Here is a 21,272-nt window from a genome sequence, read left to right as displayed (position 1 = left end):
TAATGGGAAAACGACAAAGACACGTCGTGTTTTACACTTCAGATAGCCAGGGATTAGAGTCGGGCCTGCATGTGCCCAGAAGAGGTAGCCTGCGCCGGTGTCGGCGACATGCACCAAGATGCATACTCCTGCAGCGGAAGGAGTGCATCGTGGATTGCACCGTCCGAAATGCCGACCGGCTGCTCCGAGCTCAAGCCACCAAGGCACAACGGCCTCGTTTTCATCGCGACTGCCGACGGCGGAGGCGGTACCACCACACATCTGGTTCCTGTTCATTAGTAACCCTTAGTGTATCGTTCATATAGAGTAGCACGGGAGTCTTGGGTTTAGCGGTCCCAGTGGTGGTGCCGCACACTTTATATGATAGGCATCTCCCGTGCTTGCAGGTTTCTTGTCCGGGCACAAGAGCGCAGCAAATCGCTGTGGCTACCCAGAGAGGCGGTATTGGGAATTTGAAGACAAGCATAAAATCATCATCCACAGTGTCGACCGGCTCCTATATCCCACGAATGAATTCCTTCCAGCATAGTTAGTCAGTTCAGATAGAAAGATCAAGGAAAGCCAGAACATCAGCAAGCCCCTCAACAAATAGTAACAATAGAAACTACGCGCACTCGATCACATGGTTAGAGAGAGAGGCCGTTCACTTCCCCTTGAAACTGATTTTCGAAGACCATGTCGGTGACAGACCAGAGGCGAGCAGATCTGTCGAGAAGTGGTACTCCTCGCTGGCGGGGAGCTGGATTCGGCCGCTTTGGAAGGCCCAGCGACTATGCACACCTTGGCATAGAGGTGGAGAATTCGTTGGTAATAGCCTCTCGGATATATTAAGTCTACTCGGACTTCCAGGATATACCCTTCCAACTAGTGCTTACCTCTAGATTGCGATGCTAACCTTCCTTCAGCTACTAGCGCTCCCTCATGACCATTCCTTCCATTTGTTGGTGCTCGCCTCCTAACTGGCCCATGGCCCCATACAAGCTCGTCGTCTGAAGGCCCATACCATAGAACCCAATCAGAGGGTTTCTCCGTCCTCGATTCTGACCCAGCTGCAGAGGTCCCTCCCCTCCTCCGTCCTCCATGAACTCCAGCTGCAAAGGGTCCGCCTCTTCTTTCGCGCGTTCAACTCGCTCATCACCCGTTTCATGGAGCTCGGCGATTCGGACGATTCGGAGATTTGGAACAGGGGCCCGGCTGGGACGTTCCATCTCCCTACCTGCCCCAACCCCAAGTCGCAAAATGCACTGGCGGGTAAAGTGCTGCTGTTGCTGCGTTGCAGCATGACGTGTCAGAGCTCCAGTCGGTCACGGCATTTTGGCAACGCCGAGCCTGCCACGGTCCGGGCCGGGAATAGCGGTTTGTGAGCCTATGAAGTGCCGTAACGATGGAGTAACAACTCCACTGTCGGCACCTGGGTCGCCCCGAGACTGCCGCCGATGGCCGAAGTAGCAGAGAGATTATCTCCGATCGTGGAAAAACAAGGAGGCGTTGTTGAGGGGTAATACCTGCAGGTGGTAACTGAGAGTCGCATGACACGGTACCAGCGAGGGGCAGCCAACGGGCTTTATATGCACCCCAAGATATCTGGTATTTAATCACGCCATTTCCGCTCCGGATGGTGCAATTTCTACTCACTCTCATTGCCCAGAGCCCCTACTGTTCTAGAGAGCCATTCCGCATAACGTTATATCCTAGTATTATTAGTCTACCACTAGTACCGTCCAGATGGCTACTACTACTACTAGCTCTAGCAGTGCCCCGGCGAACGGCACGGCACCCCACCCCCACCGTCTCCTCCTCGTCAGCGCCCCACGCACAGCGTCCAACCTGCTCGTCAAGATCCTGAACATACACCAGCAGCCCAACGTTCTCACCAACGACAAAGGGGGCTACTTCTTCTTCGACGCCTACACGAGCGGCATCGGCAATGAACGCTTCAAAACCCCCCTGAACCAATGGCCCGAGGAGTGGCGCACCGAGCTGCGCAATCTCTACCAGCAAAGCCTGGACAAGCTCGAAGAATGGAGCGCCCGCGCGGCCGCCGAGAACAAGATCATGTTCTCTAAGGAGCACTCGTTCCTGTTCCTCAACCCGGCCATCCTGTTCGCCCCACCCGGTGGCGGCGATGACGCATCATCATCATCCGAGCCGATGAGCAAAGAAGAAGAGTTCTTCCGGCTGCGCATCCCCGCTACGGAGCGCTACGGTGGCGGCGCGCAGCAACAGACGTGGTCCGCCGGCAACCGCACGGTGCTCTCGGACGAGTACCTGCGCACGTGGCAGATGGCCTTCCTGATCCGGCACCCGGCGCTGGCCTTCCCGTCCATGTTCCGCGCCGTGACCAGGATGACGCGCGAGGGCATCCTCAACGAGGACGGCGTGCGCGGGTCGAGCCCGAACTCGACGCTCACGCTGCGCTGGACGCGCATGCTCTTCGACTGGTGCGCCGCGCAGGCCCAGACGAGCAACAACAACAACGGTGATGCTGCTGCTGCTGCTGCCATGATGCCCCTGCTGCTGGACGCGCACGACGTCATCCACAACCCCAATGTTGTGCTGCGCTTTGCCGAGGCGGCGGGGTTGGACAAGGATGCGGTGCAGTTCGAGTGGAATGCCGAGGAGAAGAAGCTGGACTGGGGGCTGATTGGTAATAATGATTTCGGGGCGAGGTCGCAGGCTATCATGCTGTCGACGCTGCAGAATTCGACGGGGATTGTCAAGGAGAAGGCCCCGGATGTTATTGACATCAAGGCGGAGGCCGAGAAGTGGAAGGAAGAGTTTGGGCCCGAAGTGGGTGGCATGATCGAGAAGGCGGTGCTGGATGCCATGCCGGATTATGAGTACCTGAGGGAGAAGAGGGTGCGGGCATGAGGGGGAAAAAGGCCCGCGGGGGGGGGGAAGGACAACGGGTCGACTTCAGACTGGATCTCACCACCACCAGCCACTAAACGAGGACTCCTCTGCAGGAGTACCCATGGTTATGATCCCTACCAGCACTCTTGATCTTGCATGAGTGAGACTCTGGATAGCCTCACGTAACGGCCTGATTTAAAACGCGACGAAAATAAAATAGAAGCTTGAGATTGTCGTTTGTTTAACGTACGTGCTTTCTGAGATGCGGCTCATCCAACCCCCTTTGTTGTGAAACAGTCACACGTGGCCCGTGGGAATGTCTCACTCGCTAGCCTATCCGGACGCCATATTAGGTAGCTCATATGCTGATAGGCCACATGATGGCAAACATTCCATGTCTGGGCGACTCAGGTGAGGTCCTTGTGCATGGGTACCGAGAAGCAGTCAAGTTACACACAGAAAAGGGGCAACTCGGCTATCCCGCCGCCAATGCCCATTACTGAAATTCAAAGTGAGACAACCTGGAAGGTACCCTCGACTCAGTGCATGATAATACAATCAGGCGGGTTCTGGTATAACGTACCTAGTAGTAGTGTATATGCACGCTGAATCTGAGCCATCCGACTCCCCGAGTTAACGAAGTTGTTGAATCCTCTTTACGCAGCTTCCTCTCACACGGTAAAGCTTGTTGTCATTAATCCATACGCCACTTCGTCAACCCATGCAGCTCAGGTGCACACTGCTAGACCACGCTTGCCTGTTTCCGGTCATGGGGGACTCCAGATGGGATGAGCGCAGCCCCTTACAACCACTTCCGCAGCGCTCAAGAACGCGACTTCAAACTTACCTTACCTCAGTCCGGGATGCGAAGATGTTTCACAACGCAACGGAGGTTACATGGAAGCCAGAGGCGGTTGGTTATCCCTTGATTGATGGCTTCTGCATCGAACTCATGTCTGGGTTTCCGTGAAACTCTCATTTCCAACCTCCGCCCATGTGTCACCTGCCGTTACATCTACTTTTTATTAACACGGATATTATTCTGCTGTAATAATAATATATAATAATCGCCAAGCCTCGCGCTCAGGTGTCCACTGCCTGCCCCTTCCTCCAAGCGACGCCATATCTCTCCAGAAACCAGGCCAGGTGCATGCCAATGAGGATGACGGAGGCATAAACGGCAAAGCACCCCGCCGGCCCCATCCTTTCCACCATCGGCTGCAGTATCGCCACGGCGCCACCGGCACTCAGACACCGGACTAGGTTGCTGGCCGCCTGGGCGGTTGCCGACTTGTTCATGTTGAGATCTGTCAGGAGAGTGCCGCACAGCTGTGTCCTGTTAGTAGGTACTTTTTGACATGCTTACAGTTGGGGAGCTGCGGATGAAGGTATATTGACTTGCCGTAAAGGTGGCCGCGGTTGCCGTCCCCGTCAGCAGCTGCATGATGAGCATCACTGCTATATGCTAATAGTAATGTATGTAATATCAGCAGCATGCTCATGGGGTGGTAAGGCGTCCAGGAGCTCACTCACCCAGTGGTATTTGAGCGCGAAACCGTAGCCGAGGATTCCGAGGATCGTGATTGCATGCAACAGGTAGATGCCCCTGAGTCTGGTCCGCTCAAGCGGGAAGTCTGGGGAGTTCTTGTCAACCGGCTCGAGCTGGTTCTTGGACGACTTTTCAACTGTTCTGCGGTAGTTCCAGTCGATGAATTTGCCTGCCCAATTCCGGTCAGTACCAGTCCCTAAAGATGCATCCATCCCCTTCAACATACCAGCACCGTACGATCCAAAGCCGCCACCCACTCCCGACGGGAGGTAGATCAGCCCAGCCTGCAGGTTCGTAAGCCCATACAGGTCGACGCATTGTGCGTCCAACGATGTCTGCAGTGCCGCCTTGACCGCGTAGTTGATGGCAGTTATGAGGATGACCAGAAGCGAGCCCTTGTTTTTCAGCACCGGAAGGCAGGCCAGGGGGTTGGGAAAGCGGAATCTTGATTTTGTCGGGCTCTGGCCATCCTGCTTCTTTCCCTCCCCAACGGCGACGGCTTCTGTGTCTTTGGCTGCTGTTTGTCCCTTTCGAACAAGCGAGAACACGGTCTGGTAGATGAGCCCCTTCGGCCGGATGCTGCCGTTTCCGACGATTTTGCGCTGCGTCTCGGGGAAGAAGAGCAGCATGGCAACGAAGTGTGAGCCGGCAAAGATGACGAGAAACCAAAAGATCCAGCGCCAGCCCAGGCCCTGCGTCAGGGCGCCGCCTATTACCGGCCCAAGACTCGTGGCGAAGTCGGTCCTGCGTTCGTTAGTCTGGGGCAGATATCACCCGGGGGGTTTGACGGAAGAAAGAAAAACTAACATGAGCAACAACACCCCGACAAACGAGCCCCGTTCGTCAATCGTCGCGATGTCTGCAATCACCCCGTATGCAGCGCCGTACATCCCTGTTTCAGAAGGAAAACCATATCAGCTCTCACCCTCTCTAGATGATCTTTCAGCACCATTCCCCCTTTCTGGCCTTTTTCCCAATCGAACCCCCCTTACAAACCATGATCACAATTCACACTCCATTCCATCCCATATCCATCCCACAACACAACACAACAAATCACAGCATCCCGAATCAAACCTTTTTTAACAAAAAGAAATATATATAAAAAAATAACGCACCAGAAGAACCAGCACTCTGCACCATCCTCAGCACCACCAACCCCGCGTAACTACCGTTGACCGCAATCCCGACATTGGCGCCCAGCATCAGGCAGAACATGAGCACGTACACGGGCCGCCGCCCGCCGCGGTCCGCCATGTCGCCCATGAAGGCCGGCGCCACGCCCGCCACCACCAGGTACGACGTGATGGTCAGCTGCACCTGCATCAGCGTCACGCCCAGGTCGGACGCGATGCGCGTCTGCGCCGGGTAGTAGATGAAGGAGGATAGGGTGGAGAACAGGGCGGCCAGGGCCGAGGCGAGGGAGATGAGTCGCTTTTGGAGGGGGGTGAATGTTGAGAAGGGGGGTTCTGTTTCTTCTTCTTTTGTTGGCGCGGGGTTGTTGTTGCTGGAGGGTGGCGTTATTTTTTGTTGTTGTTGTTGGGGACATGATGGCGTTTCGGGGGTGGTTTGTAGGAGGGATGATGGTACTGCTGGTGATGGTTGCTGTTGCTTTTCGGAGGTTGTGCTGAGGTCTGGGGAAGAGGAGGAGGAGGAGGAGGAGGAGGTTGTCGGCCGAGTACTGAGAACGGATGTCCCGAGGGCTGCTGGTTCTGAGCCCATCTTGGACGACGCCATGGCTATCTCAGCAAAGCCGTTTCGATGAGAGAATCGAGTTGACCGTTGATGCAGCGTCCTCGGGGCCTAGCGGTGGTAGAAGCTACGGCCAGAAACCAGGCTGGTCGCTGGCAGGGAACGTAGAAGGCGCATTGTTGGGAGTTGCTCACTGCCGGTGGGTATGACTGCTATTCTTGCCGCTTCGTATGTACATTATACATATGTGCGTGTTGGCCTACCCTGGCCTCAGGAGTGTGTTGGTTCCGGCCCCCGCGGCGGCGCAGGTGGCACCCGCATGCCAGCATGCCGGCATGCGGGTAAGCGGTGTACGAGCGCCGGACGAATCAAACTGCGGATGCCGGTGATGGATCGAGATGGTTGCAGGAAGGATTACATGTGCATGTGCTGTATGTATGACACGATAGCGCATGGAAGTACGGATTATGTACCGTAGTGACACACCGGACTGGACCCTATGGTTAGACTCGGCTCTCGCCGAATTTCATTCCCTTCTGCCCCAACGTTGAGCGACGCATCGGTAGGTCAGATTCACTTAGTAAGTATCCAACAGCCCGCTTTAACATATCCAATTTGCCCAACACGGTCAACGCCTGCCTGCAAAACAGTCCCATCCACCATTCAAAGATGGGACTGGATTGCCTGGCCCTGAGCAGCTTCCTCCTCCAGTACACGGTCCACCAATAGTCGCATGTTGCTTACGAAACTGAGGGGCATTGTCAGCCATAGTCCTGACAGCATGTTCGAACTCATTCTCACTTACATCTCGCGCAACTTCTTATCGTGGGGGTACAAGGTCGACAACAGAATCTGGTTCCGCAACATGTAGAGGGTGTTGCGGCTGTCGGCGTCTTCTTCCGGCTCAGATATGGGGATATGCTTCCAGTACTCCTTCAAGTACGGCTTACCCAGAGGGTATCTCGGGTTGCGGAAGACGCCGAGGTCGACTGTGTTGAAAGATGTCAGCTTGCTGAATAACCCTCTACTGTAAGTGCAGGCAATCCACCCCCGACATACCTTCATTGTGGCCCCACATAGCACACGCATCATAAACGCACACCGTCTCCCCGTCAGTCATGTACTTGACATTACCCGGCCAGAGATCCGCATGAATCAGACACGGCGTGACCGAACGGCCGTCGCTCTCCAGGGGACGCAGATACCGAGGCAGCACCTTGTCGAAGAACAGCGGCCGCAGCCTCTCGAGCTCCTCGTGCGGCTCGCCGTCGTGGGCGGCGTCCTCCCGCTCGAGGAAGTCCCGCATCTGCCGGGTCCAGTACTCCTCCCAGGTGTCGGTCCAGCTGTTGTCCTGCTCGAGGTTTCCGAAGCGCGTGTTGACGGGGAAGCCGAACTTGCCCGTGGGCGACTTGCCCATGCTGCGGCTGTGCAGGGCGGCCACGGCGGTCATGTACGACTCTGGCCGCGGGATGTCGTCCTCGACCATCTCGATGAACTCGGCCAGGAAGAAGTGCGTGTCCGGGCGCGACGCATACGTGCCCATGCTGACTGGGCGGGGGACATGTTCGGGGATGAATTCGTAGGCTGTGGACTCGGATGTGAACGCCGACTTCATGAGCTCGAGGCCTTCGGCGCCCGCGGCTTCTTTTTCGAAGAAGACTTTGGAGCTGCCATCCGGTAGCTTGACCTCGATCCTGTAGGTGTTGCAGTAGTCGCTCATGCCCGACGGCTTGACTGAGACCACCTCGCCACCCTCGGGAAGAGCTTCAACCATGTCAGCGCCACCGTAACTGTGCGCCATGTGAGGGTGAGCAATGAAACGTACCGGCCAGAAGGTTGTCGTCCAGCTTCTCGTCGACATCTCTTGCATCGGTGGACATTGTGGATGGGTCCTAGCCTCCTAGGTTGACGGGTACTCCTGTCTTTTTCAAATGAGGCAGGAGATCTGAACTTCAAGTTGAGAGAACAGAACAGGTAAGACGTCAAGTGATCCCCGGGAAGTTTAAGTGTGGGGAACCTCCTCCGTCGTGTGCCTCGTTCGAGCGGCACAGCAAGACCAACTGCATCTCGGCGCCGCTTGTGACTTGTCTCGTTAACGCTGGGGTCTGAGTGAGCAGCGCTGCTTAAATGAGGCCAATAGAAGGGGCTGTTTCGGGAATCAGCCCCCAAATCCGGTCACCTGCAGTCGCCATCTCGGCCGGTTGGGTCCAACTGCTTTGGCTAACCCGGCATCAGCCAACGTACGGAAAATGATGTGATGTCTTTGTGCACGTCAATTCCATTTCTACCCATACCCCGGAGTTACCACGGCGAGACCATACCCTCCAAAATGAATCCACGAAGGCATGGTCAGAGAGTAGTGGGGTTCGAGAATATCTATAGTCCAGGACCCGGGTGCATACATGGTCATCGGGTAGAAGGAGCGTTGGTGCTTCTGGAGCCAACACACGCGAGCAGTTTCCATTTTCGAAACGAATTCCATCAGATCAGGCTCTCACACCTCACCCTGGACTCCCATCGTGTGTCCGCACTAAATCGTAAAAGGATACTAGATCTCAATCCAGGGATCAACAACACGTCAGTCAAACAACTTCCTTCTCATCTTTTCCATCCACACTGTCGTACGCAAACACAGACCTCGATTGAATTCCGGCGGCGCAGGTCAGCGGCAGACCCGCCGGCACAGCTTACGCTCAAGCCCTGGCCGTGGCCAGGCCACCGTTTCAAAGTCCCAATCATGATACAGTCTTAACTCCACGGGACCGTATTGTTGAAGTCGCCCCAATATTATCATTGCCGATCCGACAGTCTGGTCTGCACAAGAGAGAACGACCCGACGACTCCGGACGACGCCGGCCAACACGGCCTCAGAACAGGTCATGCAGACCGCGCACTATCCACAGCGAAACGGTCTCAAACACCAAATCTTGCCATGTCTTGGCCGCAAACAATGTCGCTGGCGACGGCTGGCCCCGGGCTATGGTTGACGGTTCCTGTTCCGATGGGGCTCATCTGAGATTTTGACTGCACATCTCCCGTTGTTGGCATTGTTCCCTTCTTTTCGCACCAAAAGCTCCGTCTGCTCTGTCCTGTTCGAGACTCCAACTGTTCTCACAAGTCAAAATCGCCAAGCGTTCTGGTATCTGAACGACACGGTATACCGCCGCGCCACCTGTTCTAAGCGGTGGCTGTTGTTCCATGACTCACTCTAATATCAAGTGACCTCCCTTACTGCTTACCTAGCTTGAGAGTAACGAACGGTATCGAGTGGCGGCATGGCACTTCATGTAAGCCAAGCACCATATCCTCTCGGTATTGACACGGATAGACCCGATCTAACCTTACGCATGGCAGGCGCAAACCTGGAGCCCGGCGCAGGGGGAGAGACCTGCCCTTCCCATGCCGGGAGAACCAGATCGCCAGCTGTCAGCAACCAGTCTCCGCGGCAGGCTGCAGAGCCTCCGGCGAGTAACGACCTCATCACGCTCCAAGTCTTCTTCACAGTCGCCAGACGGTAGTACAAGAGGGGCACTAGGCTTGAATCTGCTGCATGAACCATCGGAGCCACGGGTGGATTTCATCTTCGTAAGTCGTCCCACCAGCCAGCAGATCCACCGGTCCTTGTTGACGACTGCCAGGTCCACGGCCTCAACGGCGGCTCCAGGCGGTCATGGAGCGCATCCTCGGACCCGGCGAGCTTCTGGCCCAAGGAATGGCTGCCATCCGAAGCCGGCTTCCGACACGTTCGCATCCACAGCTTCGGCTATGACTCGGACTGGACCAAGTCGCGAGAGAGCACCTTGACCATCCACGACTTCGGTCAGGCTCTGCTGGCGGATATCTATAATTCGCCGAACTTGAGGCGGAATGGAAACGTGAGTAATCCGGTGTTCAGAGAAGAGGGGACACAGCAAGTCCACATGTTGACCAGCTAACCCACACTGTGCTAGACTCCTATCGTCCTTGTTGCGCATAGCATGGGAGGCCTGGTTGTAAAGAAGGCAAGTCCACCGAATGCTTCGGATGACGGGACACGGGTCGTCCTCTAACTCGTATAGGCATACCTTCTCGCCCGAAGAGACCCCATCTACGCCGATATTGCAAACCGAATCCACAGTCTGTACTTCCTAGGGACTCCGCATCGAGGAGCCGACTCAAGCGCCTCCTTGACTACGTTGATCTCCATGTCCATCGGCTCCGGCTCCAAGACGTTCGTCAAAGAGCTGATTCCCGGCTCCGGAACGCTTCAAGTACGTATCACTGTTCATGCAGAGCTACTATGTATTAGCCACTGACAATCTAGGCCATCAATGATGAGTTCCGACACGTGTGTAGCGATGTTCGACTGTGGTCCTTCTTCGAGGGCATTCCAACTTCGACAGGCCCAACCAACACTATGATCGTCGAGAAAGAGTCCGCAGTGATGGGTGCGTTCGCCTACGCCCCCCTCGAACCTTCCAACTTACCCACTGTGCTAACAGACAATATAGGGCTGCCTGGCGAGCACACCCAATACCTGCAAGCAGACCATCGCCGCCTAGTCAAATTCGAGTCGGTAGAAGATCCCAACTACAACATCCTGCTGCGGTGCTTCAACACTACCATCGAGGAGATAGAGAAGAACTGTAAGTGAAAGCACTGCAGACAGGGCCGCCGAACTCGCTCTAACGAATGAAGCAGACATTGCGGACAAGTTCGAGAACCACCGAGCGCAGATGAGGCAGATAGCGCAGGCCTTCGACGTGGCGGAGCGGCCAGACGGCGACTTCGTCAGGATGCTGGACAAACTGCACGTCGGCTCCTGCGAGTGGCTTACCGCGCACCAGTGCTTTCACGAGTGGCTGGAATGCGAACCGATAGACCCGAATCCGAAGATCAAGGCCATTACCTCCGGCCCCTCCAAGAACACCCCGCGGTTCCTGTGGCTCAACGGCCCTCCTGGCTCCGGCAAGTCGGTCGCCTCGGGTCATGTCATCAGGTATCTCGAGTCCTACAACCTCGACTGCGCCTACTTCTTCTTCAAGAACAACGAGAAGCCCAGCCTCACGCAGTTTCTGCTGTCGATGGCGCTGCAGATGGCCGAGTCCAACTTCCAGATCCGCCACACCTTCCTATCCATGTTGGAGGAGGGCGAGACAATCGACAGCCACAGTGACCATGTCATGGTGTGGAATAACATCTTCCTGGGCCGCATCTTCAAGATGGCCCTGTCGCAGCCCCAGTACTGGGTGATCGACGCGCTCGATGAGTGTCCGTCGCGGGCCCTGGCAACGCTCATGTCCATGTTCGCCAGGATTGAGCCGACCGTTCCGCTCAGGATCTTCATCACCAGCCGTCCCAACGGCCATGTCGAGCGTCTGCTGAACCAGGAGAGGATCGCCAGACTGGAGATGCACACAGGCCAGGCAGATTCGCTCAGGGATATCGAAGCCTTTGTCCGGTCGCGGCTGTCGCCGAGCATCATCGAGGACTTCAACGAGGAGGAAGGCGACCTGGTGGCTGAGATCATCGAGAAGTCGAACGGCATCTTCCTCTGGGCATCCTTGATCCTGACGCGCCTGGACGAAGCGCACAGCATCGAAGCAATGCGGAAGACGCTCGACCAGGTGCCCTCGGAGATGAGCGGCATGTACAGCGGCATCCTCGAGAGCATCCTCGAGTCCCCCAACGCAGACCTCGCCCACTGCGTCCTCAAGTGGGTCGTCTGCGCCCGAAAGCCGCTGAGCACGGAGGAGCTGAGGGAGGTAGTGCGGCTGGACATCAACCAGACGCTGCGGACCCCGGACAGGTTCGCGCAGGTCTGCGGCAACCTCATCACCGTCGACAACAACCTGGTCCAGGTCATGCACCAGACAGTCAAGGAGTTCCTCACGGGCGAACAGTCCGACTACTACATCCCGCGCTCCTGGTCGCACGCCCGCATCGCCGAGCTCTGCCTGCAGCATCTCAACAGCCGCAACTTCGCCCCGCCCCGCACCCGCCGGGCACCCGCCATCTCGTCCTCTTCCTCTTCCTCTAAGACGTCGTCGTCGTCATCGTCCGACACCGCCAACGCCGCCGTGTTCGACGAATACGCAAGCGCCAACTTCTCCTACCACCTTGCGCACTGCTCCCCCTCGGAGTCCACCCTCGGGCTGCTCCCCTTGCTCGGCACGTTCGTCTCGTCCAACGTGCTGACCTGGATCGAGCGCGTAGCCAAGACGGGGCGGCTCTCCCTGCTCACGCGCACCATCCAGAACCTGAAGGTCTACCTCGACCGGCAGGTGGCGACGTGCTCGCCGATCGACGCCGACTACCAGCTGACATCGCGCTTCGTCGAGGACCTGGTGCGGCTCTCGGCCATCTTCGGGCCGAACCTGCTCGCCACGCCGTCGTGCATCTACTCACTCGTGCCGCTGCTCTGCCCCAAGTCGAGCATGATCCACTGGAAGTTTGCGCGGCAGCAGCGGCAACAGCAGCGGGTGCTGTGCAGCTTCAACGACGACTGGGACGAGCGGCTGTCGTCCTTCACCTTCGCGTCGCGCGTCATGTCCATCGCTTGCGCCGACCAGTTCTTTGCCGTCGGCTTGGGCGACGGGACCGTGAGGGTATACCGGCAGAGCACGTTCGAGCTGCTGAATACCATGCAGCACGGCGAGCCGGTGCGGCGGCTGGCCAACGGGAACATCACCGGCATGCTGCTCTCGGGCGGGCTGAAGACGCTCAAGGCGTGGGGGCCGCGGCAGGTGCTGCTGTGGTCGGCGACCGTGCCGGAGCAGGTGCTGAGCTTCCGCTTCAGTCCGGACGACTCGAAGGTGTACGTGCCGCTGCGGAACGGGGAGGTGTACGTGTACCGGGCGAAGAACGGGGTGCGGCTGGATGCGCTGGATATCCTGGAGGACAACTCGTCGTCGTCGTCATCGTCGTCGGATTCGGAGTCGGATGGCGGCCGGCACCAGCCCCAGCAGCAGCAGAGGCGCACGATGCCGATGCTGATCCGGATCAGCCCCATGCTGGGCATCGCGGCGATCGCCTACCGCAGCTCCCACCTGCAGCTGTCGTACTACGACAGCGACGGGCGGGTGGAAGCGTTTGAGAAGGAGGGCTACGAGGACGGCGGCGGCCTCCCGTCGCAGGTGCTCGACATCGCGTTCAACGAGAACGCGGAGCAGGGCCTGATGGCCGTGTCGTACCAGGACGGCGACCTCGTCACGCTCGATCCGTGGACGCTGCAGCAGAAGCACGCCTACCACCTGAACGCGCACACGCTGGCGGCCTCGCCCGACGGGCACACGCTGGCGGCGGGGGACAGCGAGAGCATCATCTCGCTGTTTGCCTTTGACGGCCTCCGCCTCATCTGCCGGATCCAGTCGCTCGACGAACGCATCATGGGCATCGTGTTCGCCTCCAGCAGCCTGCGCTTCTTCGATCTCCGCGGCAACACGTGCAATGTATGGGAGCCGGCCGCGCTGATCAAGAAGAACCTGGCCGACGACAGCTCGAGCGAGGAGGCCGATGAGTACCTGATGCCGGCCTCGAACCTCGTGTGCACCCGGACCTTCGAGGACAGCAGGGCCATCACGGCCATGGCGCAGGCGGGCGACACGAACTTTGTGTTCTGCGGGCGCGAGGACGGATCGATCACGGTGCACGACGTCAGCTCGGGCCGGATATGCGCCGAGCTCAAGTTCCACGCCCGCATGGTCGACATCCTCCATCTCGAATGGAACGCGCAGGGGAAGGTGCTGTTCAGCGTCGACGCTTCCCGGCGCTGCATCGCCACGCGTCTGAGCCTGCCCACCTCGGCCGGCGCTCAAAAACAGCAGCAGCAGCAGCAGCAGCAGCAGCAACTGCAGCAGCAACTCCAGCAGTGCGAGCACATCCTCGACTTCCGCGCCTCCGACACCGTTCTGCAAGCGCTCATCAGCCCGGACGCGTCCGCCTTCCTCGTCTCCACTCAGTCCGGCGAGGAGCTCCATGCGCCCGGCGACGCAGGGCACACCATCCGGTCGAGCCACTCCCGCGGTAATAAAGCCCGCTGGCTGCAGCACCCCACCGACAACAGCCGCCTCCTCCTCTTCCAGGACGCCAGCGAGGTCCTGCACATCTTCCGGTGGACCGAGCTGCACCGCGAGACACCCGAGCAGGGCATCTCGATCGAACTGCCCTCGGACCTCCTCGCCATGCCATCATCAGTCGTCCTCTCGGATGAGTGGCACGCCCGTGCAGGGCTGGCTACGCTCGTCCAGACGATTGAGCTGCCATCTAATAACAACAGTAACCATAACAATAACAACAACAACAACAACAGCAGCAGCAGCAGCAGCAGCAGTAGCAACAGAACGGGATTCCTAACCCTGGACTTGTCCAAGATCACCGACCCATCAACAACAACAACCCAAGTACTAGAAATCACCTGCACGTCCCGCCGGCTAGTGTCACACATCAGGTCGGTACTCGGCATCTACAGATCGAATCTGTACTTCATGAGCGGCCGCGGGTGGGTGTGCTCCATCAGCCTGAAGAACCTGGCGGCGAGCAAGTCGTATGTGCGGCACTTCTTCATTCCGTCGGTCTGGCAGACGGGAGGGGAGCCGATGGCGCGCGTGGTGTCCAAGACTAGTGTCGTGATGGCGTATCGCGATGATTTGGTGGTGCTGCAGGGGTTTTTGGAGTTTGAGCATAAGACTTTGTTTGAGGAGGAGGGGAAGGAGGAGGGGGAGGGGGCGGTGGTGAAGAAGGGTTGTTAGAAACTGCAAATTAGTTAGGGATTCCATCATTCATGATGCATGAGGTTCGGTGAGTTTTTGGAACTTTTTGGTTAGGTACGGTAGCTAGGAGTTAGATCTAGTTGGAGCATATTCCTTTATTACAGTGGTGTTCATGGCGAGGATCTAGGAGTATCCGGAGTGAGGTTTGTTGGTGGTGGATGAGTACCTAGGGATGCCTCTTTCCACTGTTTCTCTGTTTCCTTCGTCGTGGGCGGTGCGTCGAGTCTCTCTATGTTTGCTTGGTAGTCACCAGACTGTAGGTAAAATCGACGGTTCGATAGATATATGGTCTCGCAGAATGTGTTAAACACGAGTTCATCGACAGAAGACGGTGATGGTTGCTTGACAGTTGGCACCCCTAGCTGTTATCCGCCACGTGACCCCTCCTCGGCAGCAACGCCGATGCTATGCGACGGACGTCACTCGGCAGCTGCTGAGTACCTAGCGCCGGCAACCAAGAGCCGTTCAACACGACCCCCCACTCTCAAGTCGAATTCATGAATTCATGGCCTGAACAACACACACCATGGCGAGGTCCGCGCTGCTCTCACGCCGATTTCTGGGCTGCCGGCCATACATCCGCACGGCGCGCACCTTTGCGACGGCATCTGACCCGCAGCGCCCCTCGTCCTACAACCGCGTGAAGCTCGTCGAAGTCGGGCCCCGCGATGGCCTCCAGAACGAGAAGAAGACCATTCCCCTTGCGACGAAGCTCGAGCTCATTGAGCGCCTGTCAAAGACCGGGCTGACCACAATCGAGGCCGGCTCGTTTGTCTCGCCGAAATGGGTGCCCCAGGTTCGTCCATCCCTTTTTACCGGTTACCCTCCCCAATCGCGGGTTGCAGGCTGATGAGAGTTTTGTATTGCGTTTTTTTAGATGGACAACTCCTCCGAAATCCTCCAACACCTCCTGCAACAGCCCCTCCCCGACCAAAAGCGGGCCCTGACCTTCTCCTTCCTCGCGCCGAACCTCAAGGGGCTGACCAGCGCCTTCACCGTGCTGGCCCAGCACCCCGACCGCTTCGCCACCGAGAACGACCCGCCCACGACGGACAAGCCGGCGCTCGAAATCGCCGTCTTCGCCGCCGCCACCGAGTCCTTCTCGCGCCGGAACCTCAACTGCGACATCGCCACCTCGCTGGGCCGCTTCCGCGAGGTCATCCAGGCCGCCAAGGACACCCATTCGCTGCGCGTGCGCGCCTACATCAGCGTCGTCCTGGGGTGCCCCTTCGAAGGGTACGACGTGGACCCGCACCGTGTGGCGCAGATCGCGACCGAGCTGCTGGAGATGGGCGCCGACGAGATTGCCTTGGGGGACACCACCGGCATGGGCACGGCGCCCAGGACGAAGGAGTTGCTGAATTGCTTGAGCGCGGCGGGCGTGAGGACCGAGGATGTGGCGATGCATTTCCATGATACCTACGGCCAGGCGCTGGTGAATACCGCCGTCGCGCTTGAGCATGGCATCAGGACGTTTGATTGTTCGGTTGGCGGGCTGGGCGGGTGTCCGTACTCGCCCGGCGCGACGGGGAATGTGGCCACGGAGGATATGGTGTATTTCATGGAGACGCTGGGCATGGATACCGGGGTGGATCTGGATGCGGTGGTGGATGTTGGGGAGTGGATTACGAGGGAGATTGGGAAGGTGAATGCTAGTACGGTTGGCAAGGCCGTGCTGGGGGCTAGGAAGAGGGCTGAGGCCGATGCCCAGCAGGGGAAGGCGTAGAGAGAGCGTGTGTTTTTGTAGCGTACCGTACGTAACATGCTGTGGTCGAGTATATACTACTACTACTACTACCTTACGTAAGTGACTTATGATAACTGCTCAACCGTCGCGGCATCCGTTTAGAAGTCTCCGCGTCGTTGGCCGACGTTTTAGATGGGATTGGTGTCTCGGCAGCGGGATGCACCTAGCCGGCTTAAGCCTCTGGCGCACACGCTGCGCCGGCACGTTTTCCATGTTGGTGACCCCCTGTGACGGGAAGTCACCCAATCGATTTGTCGGATGCTCCTCTTGACACTGTAGAGCAGGATATCACTTCACGCAGATGAGTATTGTGTACTAGGTCAGGAGGATCACGCACACAGTAAGGTTGGAGATATCCAGAAAGCGACAGATGGGCACAACTTTGCGTCTATTGGTCGTCCTTCGCAAATGTATTGGCTACAATGAACGGAAAGCAAGTCGTTGCCTCCACGTAGACCTGGGTGACGACAAAGTCAGTAACGCTGTTCGTCCACATCCGGCAAATGCAAATGAAACGCGACTCACCTTGACTGCATCCGCGCCGATCTTGATCTTCCCCCACGACACGGCCTCGTCCGGGCGGGCGCCGGCGTCGCTCCCGTCAAACTCCTGCGCCGTGTTGATGTACACGGCCGAGTCGGCGCCGTTCCGCATCAAGCACGCGTTCGCGATGTGGTGCTTGACCACCCCGCCGCCCAGGATGATCATGCCGGCGCGCTTCGCCCGCACCGCGAGCGTGTTGATCCGCCGGATGTCCTCGACGATGTCGATCCGGAGCTGCCGCGGCGACGCCTTGAACGTGTGGAAGTACAGCATGTCACCGAGGCTGCCGTCCGTCAGCGCCGGGCAGAACACGGGGATGTCGTTCTTGTACGCCCAGTAGTACACGGACCGCTCGTCGTTGATCTCCCGCCCGAGCCGGTGGATCACCTTGGACGGCGTCCAGTGCATCTCGCTGCTGTCGCTCCCCCGGCTGGCGCTGGCTTCCTGCTCCTCGAGCATCTTGTCCAGGATCGGCACGACCCAGTCTTCGAACGCGCAGTAGTTGGCGTTGGGCACCACGAGGTTGCCGATCCGGTTGAGGCCCTTGGACCGGAGCTCGGCGCCGGCCGCGGAGAAGGACGACATGTAGGTGTCGCCCAGGCACTTGATGAAGTCCTCCTCGATGCCGCCCGCCGTCGTCACGATGGCCGAGACGTGCTTGTGCTGGACCAGGTACCGGAAGACGCCCCTGAGCCCCGACGAGATCATGTTGGACGTGTAGCCGAGGAAGATGGTGGTTTTCTCCCCGGTCTCGGGGTCCTTCCACGCCCGCTGGAGGCAGGTTAGCGTGGGGGCTGCGTCGCCACATGTGTGTGTGTCTGTGTGGCATATGCAAATAAAACGAGCACTAGCCGACTATACCATTTCGTTGATGATGCGGACGGCCTCGCACATGGATGACGCCTGGAAGCCCATGTGCTTCATCCCCTGGAAGAGGTCGTCGACCGTGATGGGCCGGCCCTTGAATTTGTTGAAGTCTAGCTCCTCCACCTTCTGGGATCCCTCGGGCATGTCGACCGACTGGACCAGCACCGCCTCCTTGGCCGCGCTTGGGGGTTGGTTGGACGCCATGTCGAGTTGCGAGTGGAGGATAAAAGAAGTTGACGGAATGCCGACTGCCAGGAACCCAACCAAAGCTGGAACGGGTCCGTTTCGTAGTCTTCGAGTCGGTGCAGTGTTGCGATGGTCTGACTTTTTTCTTTCGAAAGTTTTCCCAAGTTCGAACTCACAATGGCTTTGTCATACCACACTCAGGTTTGTGACGACTCCTCGGATTGGCCCAGTCAAGTCGCCGTGTTGGTGATGAGACAAATGTCGCGGTTGTTGACTTGGGGAAACCCTTGGAGATGAAATACCCCTAATAAAAGAGTGTGTTGGTACCTTAGATGTTTTCAAGTCCGCAACTCACTCTCAAGATCCCGGACTCTAAACCACTGCCCTTCCTTCAGGCTCCGTTCATGGTCAAAATTTCCGTTCCGTACATAAATCTGTCGCCTCCCCACCGTATTTAGCATGCTAACTGTACACAGTTTTCCATTAACTGTACATTAATGTGCACCCAGCGTTAAAAATAAAGCAGGCCTTTGCTAAACCATATCGGGTTTTTCCTTTCGTGTCCCACAGTCAGGTTACATGCCCGAGAGAGCTGTAGCGGGGACCTGCATCGTAAGAAGCTTACCAAATCGGGATTAAAGTGGCGGCACCAAACAAGGCTGGCCCCACTCTTGAGAATCTGAATGGCGACCGCAAAGAAAATTGGTACGTACTGTGTACCTGTGCCGCCGGCAGGGATGAGAACGGACATGGGTACGGACGATGGGGCGCCTGGCCACAATTCGAGATCCGCTTCCGCCTTCTGTCCAATCTTCAACCCTCGTGCCGAATTCCCCTTCTCCAAAACACCCAGCTCCGTCAAAGCGCGTCCTTGTCTCACCGCAACCAAACCGGCTCGGAGGGGACATGAACATTGGCCTTCCCGAGGAATCCTCTCGGTGACACGGTGCTTCTACACGACGATCCGGATTCGGCGTTGTTTTGATGCGATCTTAGCTAAGGCGTCCGCGTGGCAGCCTTGACGATTAGCGCCTTGCTCAATCCAACTGCGGCAGCATTCTCGACGACACTCAACAACACTGGAACAGCTCGATCATTTCCACGTAGCTCAGATCTGGTGTTCGCTTGCGAAGTCTGCGCCATGCGCATTCAGGTGCTAAGTCGCTGATCTCGAGATATCTCCGACGTCCGCGCACAGATTGCAATGTACGTCCGTGTGTCATCAAGGCTCCACGTACAGGAAGCTTTTTCACTTCAATCGATTCCACCCCCTCGGGAAGCACTGCTAGTGATAGCCTCCGGAGTCCCGCCTTTTCTTCGCCGTCTAGTTCCTTTCTTGATACGCGCGTTCAGAAATCATCTCTCCTGCTGCCTCAGCGGCAATCCGTTGCGTCTGGAATACTGAATAGGCCGCTAACAATCTCTTGGCAGGTCGAGGTATCCTGGCAGCCGCTTCGACGGCGATCGCCGGTCACGGTCCCCTCGTGACAGGTCTCCATACGGGGATCGCGGGGATCGCGGACCGCAGTATCCGGATACTGACCGCAGGCGCCCGCCGCTGGATTCCCGTGGTAGTATTGGCGGCTTTCCACCGGGCCGGGATGGTTTTCGCGACTCTCTTTCCGGGATTCAGCCTCCCCGTGGGCCAAAGGCGTTGCTCGATCCTCCGAGCGGGCCCCGGGGCGGTGGCTTTGCCGGCGACTTCCGTGGCGGAAGAGGACGTGGGGGCGGGCGTGGTCGGCAGTGGCGGGACGACGGTCGAGATGGAGGACGCGACCGCGAAGACTACCGGGACCGAACCCACTTCAGGGACGATCGCGCTCACGAGCGGGAACGCGATCGGGAGAGGGATCGCGAGCGGGAGCGGGAATGGCAGCGAGATCAACGGGACCGGATCGAATTTCCTCGTGCTCGTAGACCTTCCCCCCCCCGTTACGAGGTCGGTCACCGCTTTCTGGAAGAGACTTCAGGGATGCAAGAGATGGACCGTTGGGTGTTGATGCCGAGCGAGCGAGACGGGGATCGAGGGACGGACCGCTGTCAGCTGGGTCCTCCAACTCGGATCCCATGTTTGCTCCATCATTCCGCGGCGGGTTTGGTCGCGGCGGAGGGAGAGGCGGAGGGCGCGGACGTGGGGATTGGGACCAGAGGGGCCCCAGAGACAGGGGCCCCTTTTACGACGATCGAGATCGCTATCCGCCGCGCAGTCGGTCGCAGGAAAGCCGATGGGCAAGGGAAGCGGAAGATCGGGAGAGGAGGGACACCAGGTACCCGGATACGATCAGGGACATGCGCGATGATCGCGACGTCCGGGACAGGGAGGTCCGAGAACGCGACATTATTCGCCCGAAACCCGACCGAGTATCGCATGAACCCCCTTCTGCGAAGGATGTTTCACCTCCGCCCCTCGCCCCGTCCGCGCCCGCCTTCGGTTCGGTCCCGAGTCGCCAGTCGACGGCAACGGAGATCCAGTCACTAACCGGCAAGGCCCCGCCTACTGGTCCCAGAGCGCTGACCGAAGAAAGACCGGTCTCCGCGGGCCATGCAGTCGGAAATGAGAGGCCACCGCCCAGCGGGCCGTCAAAGCCAACGTTACCGGATAGTGGCCCTCCCATCCCCGTAGGACCTCGGGCTCAGGTCCAAAAACAGCAGCGGTCGAGCAAGCAGTGGATTAACCCTTCACTGAATGTCAAGAAGGCACAGGAGTCTCCGAAATCCGCAAGACTGCCGAGTTTCTCTGGGCAGCAAGCGAGGCCTTCCGGCAGCTTCTCGTCCCATGCTGAGTACCACCGAGATTTCGAGAAACGCCCTCGTAGTCCCGGGGCCAGATCGGATTCGCATGCCGTGACTTCCGATCGATACGGCGCCCATGTTGCCACCGGTCCAAACGAGATCGCCATCAAATCCGAAAGACTCTCGCAGTCCGCTAGGCCATCGGTAGACCGCGATACGAGGACACTGCCTAGTCAGTCCGAACTAAAGGTCGGGACAACCGACGCCAATCGACCCTTACGAGAGCAGGAAGAGCGTCAGAGCGAGCGTACAGAAGGCGCCGCCGTAGCAATGCCCAAAAGTGTTTTGGTGG

General features: G+C 58.0%; 7 protein-coding genes across 7 annotated transcripts; 3 read left to right on the top strand and 4 right to left on the bottom strand.

Annotated features, from left to right (window-relative positions):
- Positions 1-15: 15 nt before the first annotated feature.
- B0T15DRAFT_537198 (uncharacterized protein) lies at positions 16-731 on the bottom strand. Its single transcript, XM_062869602.1, has one exon. It carries the CDS (start codon positions 464-466, stop codon positions 221-223), a length of 246 nt encoding a protein of 81 aa, XP_062720439.1. The 5' UTR covers positions 467-731; the 3' UTR covers positions 16-220.
- Positions 732-1,628: 897 nt separating this feature from the next.
- B0T15DRAFT_250192 (uncharacterized protein) lies at positions 1,629-3,084 on the top strand. Its single transcript, XM_062863161.1, has one exon. The coding sequence runs from the start codon at positions 1,726-1,728 to the stop codon at positions 2,869-2,871; it is 1,146 nt and encodes a 381-aa protein (XP_062720438.1). The 5' UTR covers positions 1,629-1,725; the 3' UTR covers positions 2,872-3,084.
- Positions 3,085-3,768: 684 nt separating this feature from the next.
- On the bottom strand, positions 3,769-5,382 carry B0T15DRAFT_250082 (major facilitator superfamily domain-containing protein). Its single transcript, XM_062863160.1, has 5 exons — positions 5,210-5,382; positions 4,629-5,146; positions 4,387-4,571; positions 4,256-4,318; positions 3,769-4,182 (listed from the first exon to the last, which is right to left on the bottom strand). Exons 1-5 carry the CDS (start codon positions 5,290-5,292, stop codon positions 3,937-3,939), a joined length of 1,095 nt encoding a protein of 364 aa, XP_062720437.1. The 5' UTR covers positions 5,293-5,382; the 3' UTR covers positions 3,769-3,936.
- Positions 5,383-6,757: 1,375 nt separating this feature from the next.
- Positions 6,758-7,974, bottom strand: B0T15DRAFT_486198 (Fructosamine kinase-domain-containing protein; the record flags this gene model as incomplete). Its single annotated transcript, XM_062866339.1, has 4 exons — positions 6,758-6,842; positions 6,900-7,083; positions 7,154-7,858; positions 7,920-7,974. 4 exons carry the CDS (start codon positions 7,972-7,974, stop codon positions 6,758-6,760), a joined length of 1,029 nt encoding a protein of 342 aa, XP_062720436.1.
- A 1,134-nt stretch (positions 7,975-9,108) lies between these two features.
- Positions 9,109-14,889, top strand: B0T15DRAFT_250070 (uncharacterized protein). The gene is made up of 8 exons (XM_062863159.1): positions 9,109-9,381; positions 9,449-9,679; positions 9,733-9,969; positions 10,045-10,095; positions 10,153-10,344; positions 10,398-10,521; positions 10,576-10,719; positions 10,775-14,889. The coding sequence occupies exons 1-8, from the start codon at positions 9,370-9,372 to the stop codon at positions 14,821-14,823; spliced, it is 5,040 nt and encodes a 1,679-aa protein (XP_062720435.1). The 5' UTR covers positions 9,109-9,369; the 3' UTR covers positions 14,824-14,889.
- Positions 14,890-15,294: 405 nt separating this feature from the next.
- On the top strand, positions 15,295-16,681 carry B0T15DRAFT_568421 (uncharacterized protein). The gene is made up of 2 exons (XM_062870763.1): positions 15,295-15,640; positions 15,722-16,681. The coding sequence occupies exons 1-2, from the start codon at positions 15,371-15,373 to the stop codon at positions 16,568-16,570; spliced, it is 1,119 nt and encodes a 372-aa protein (XP_062720434.1). The 5' UTR covers positions 15,295-15,370; the 3' UTR covers positions 16,571-16,681.
- A 222-nt stretch (positions 16,682-16,903) lies between these two features.
- B0T15DRAFT_537173 (Deoxyhypusine synthase) lies at positions 16,904-18,687 on the bottom strand. Its single transcript, XM_062869600.1, has 3 exons — positions 17,996-18,687; positions 17,117-17,905; positions 16,904-17,048 (listed from the first exon to the last, which is right to left on the bottom strand). Exons 1-3 carry the CDS (start codon positions 18,203-18,205, stop codon positions 16,980-16,982), a joined length of 1,068 nt encoding a protein of 355 aa, XP_062720433.1. The 5' UTR covers positions 18,206-18,687; the 3' UTR covers positions 16,904-16,979.
- Positions 18,688-21,272: the final 2,585 nt, after the last annotated feature.

Source organism: Chaetomium strumarium (assembly GCF_033439665.1).
Source record: "Chaetomium strumarium strain CBS 333.67 chromosome Unknown B0T15scaffold_5, whole genome shotgun sequence".
Taxonomy (NCBI): Eukaryota; Fungi; Ascomycota; class Sordariomycetes; order Sordariales; family Chaetomiaceae; genus Chaetomium; species Chaetomium strumarium.
This window is presented reverse-complemented; position numbering and strand designations above follow the sequence as displayed.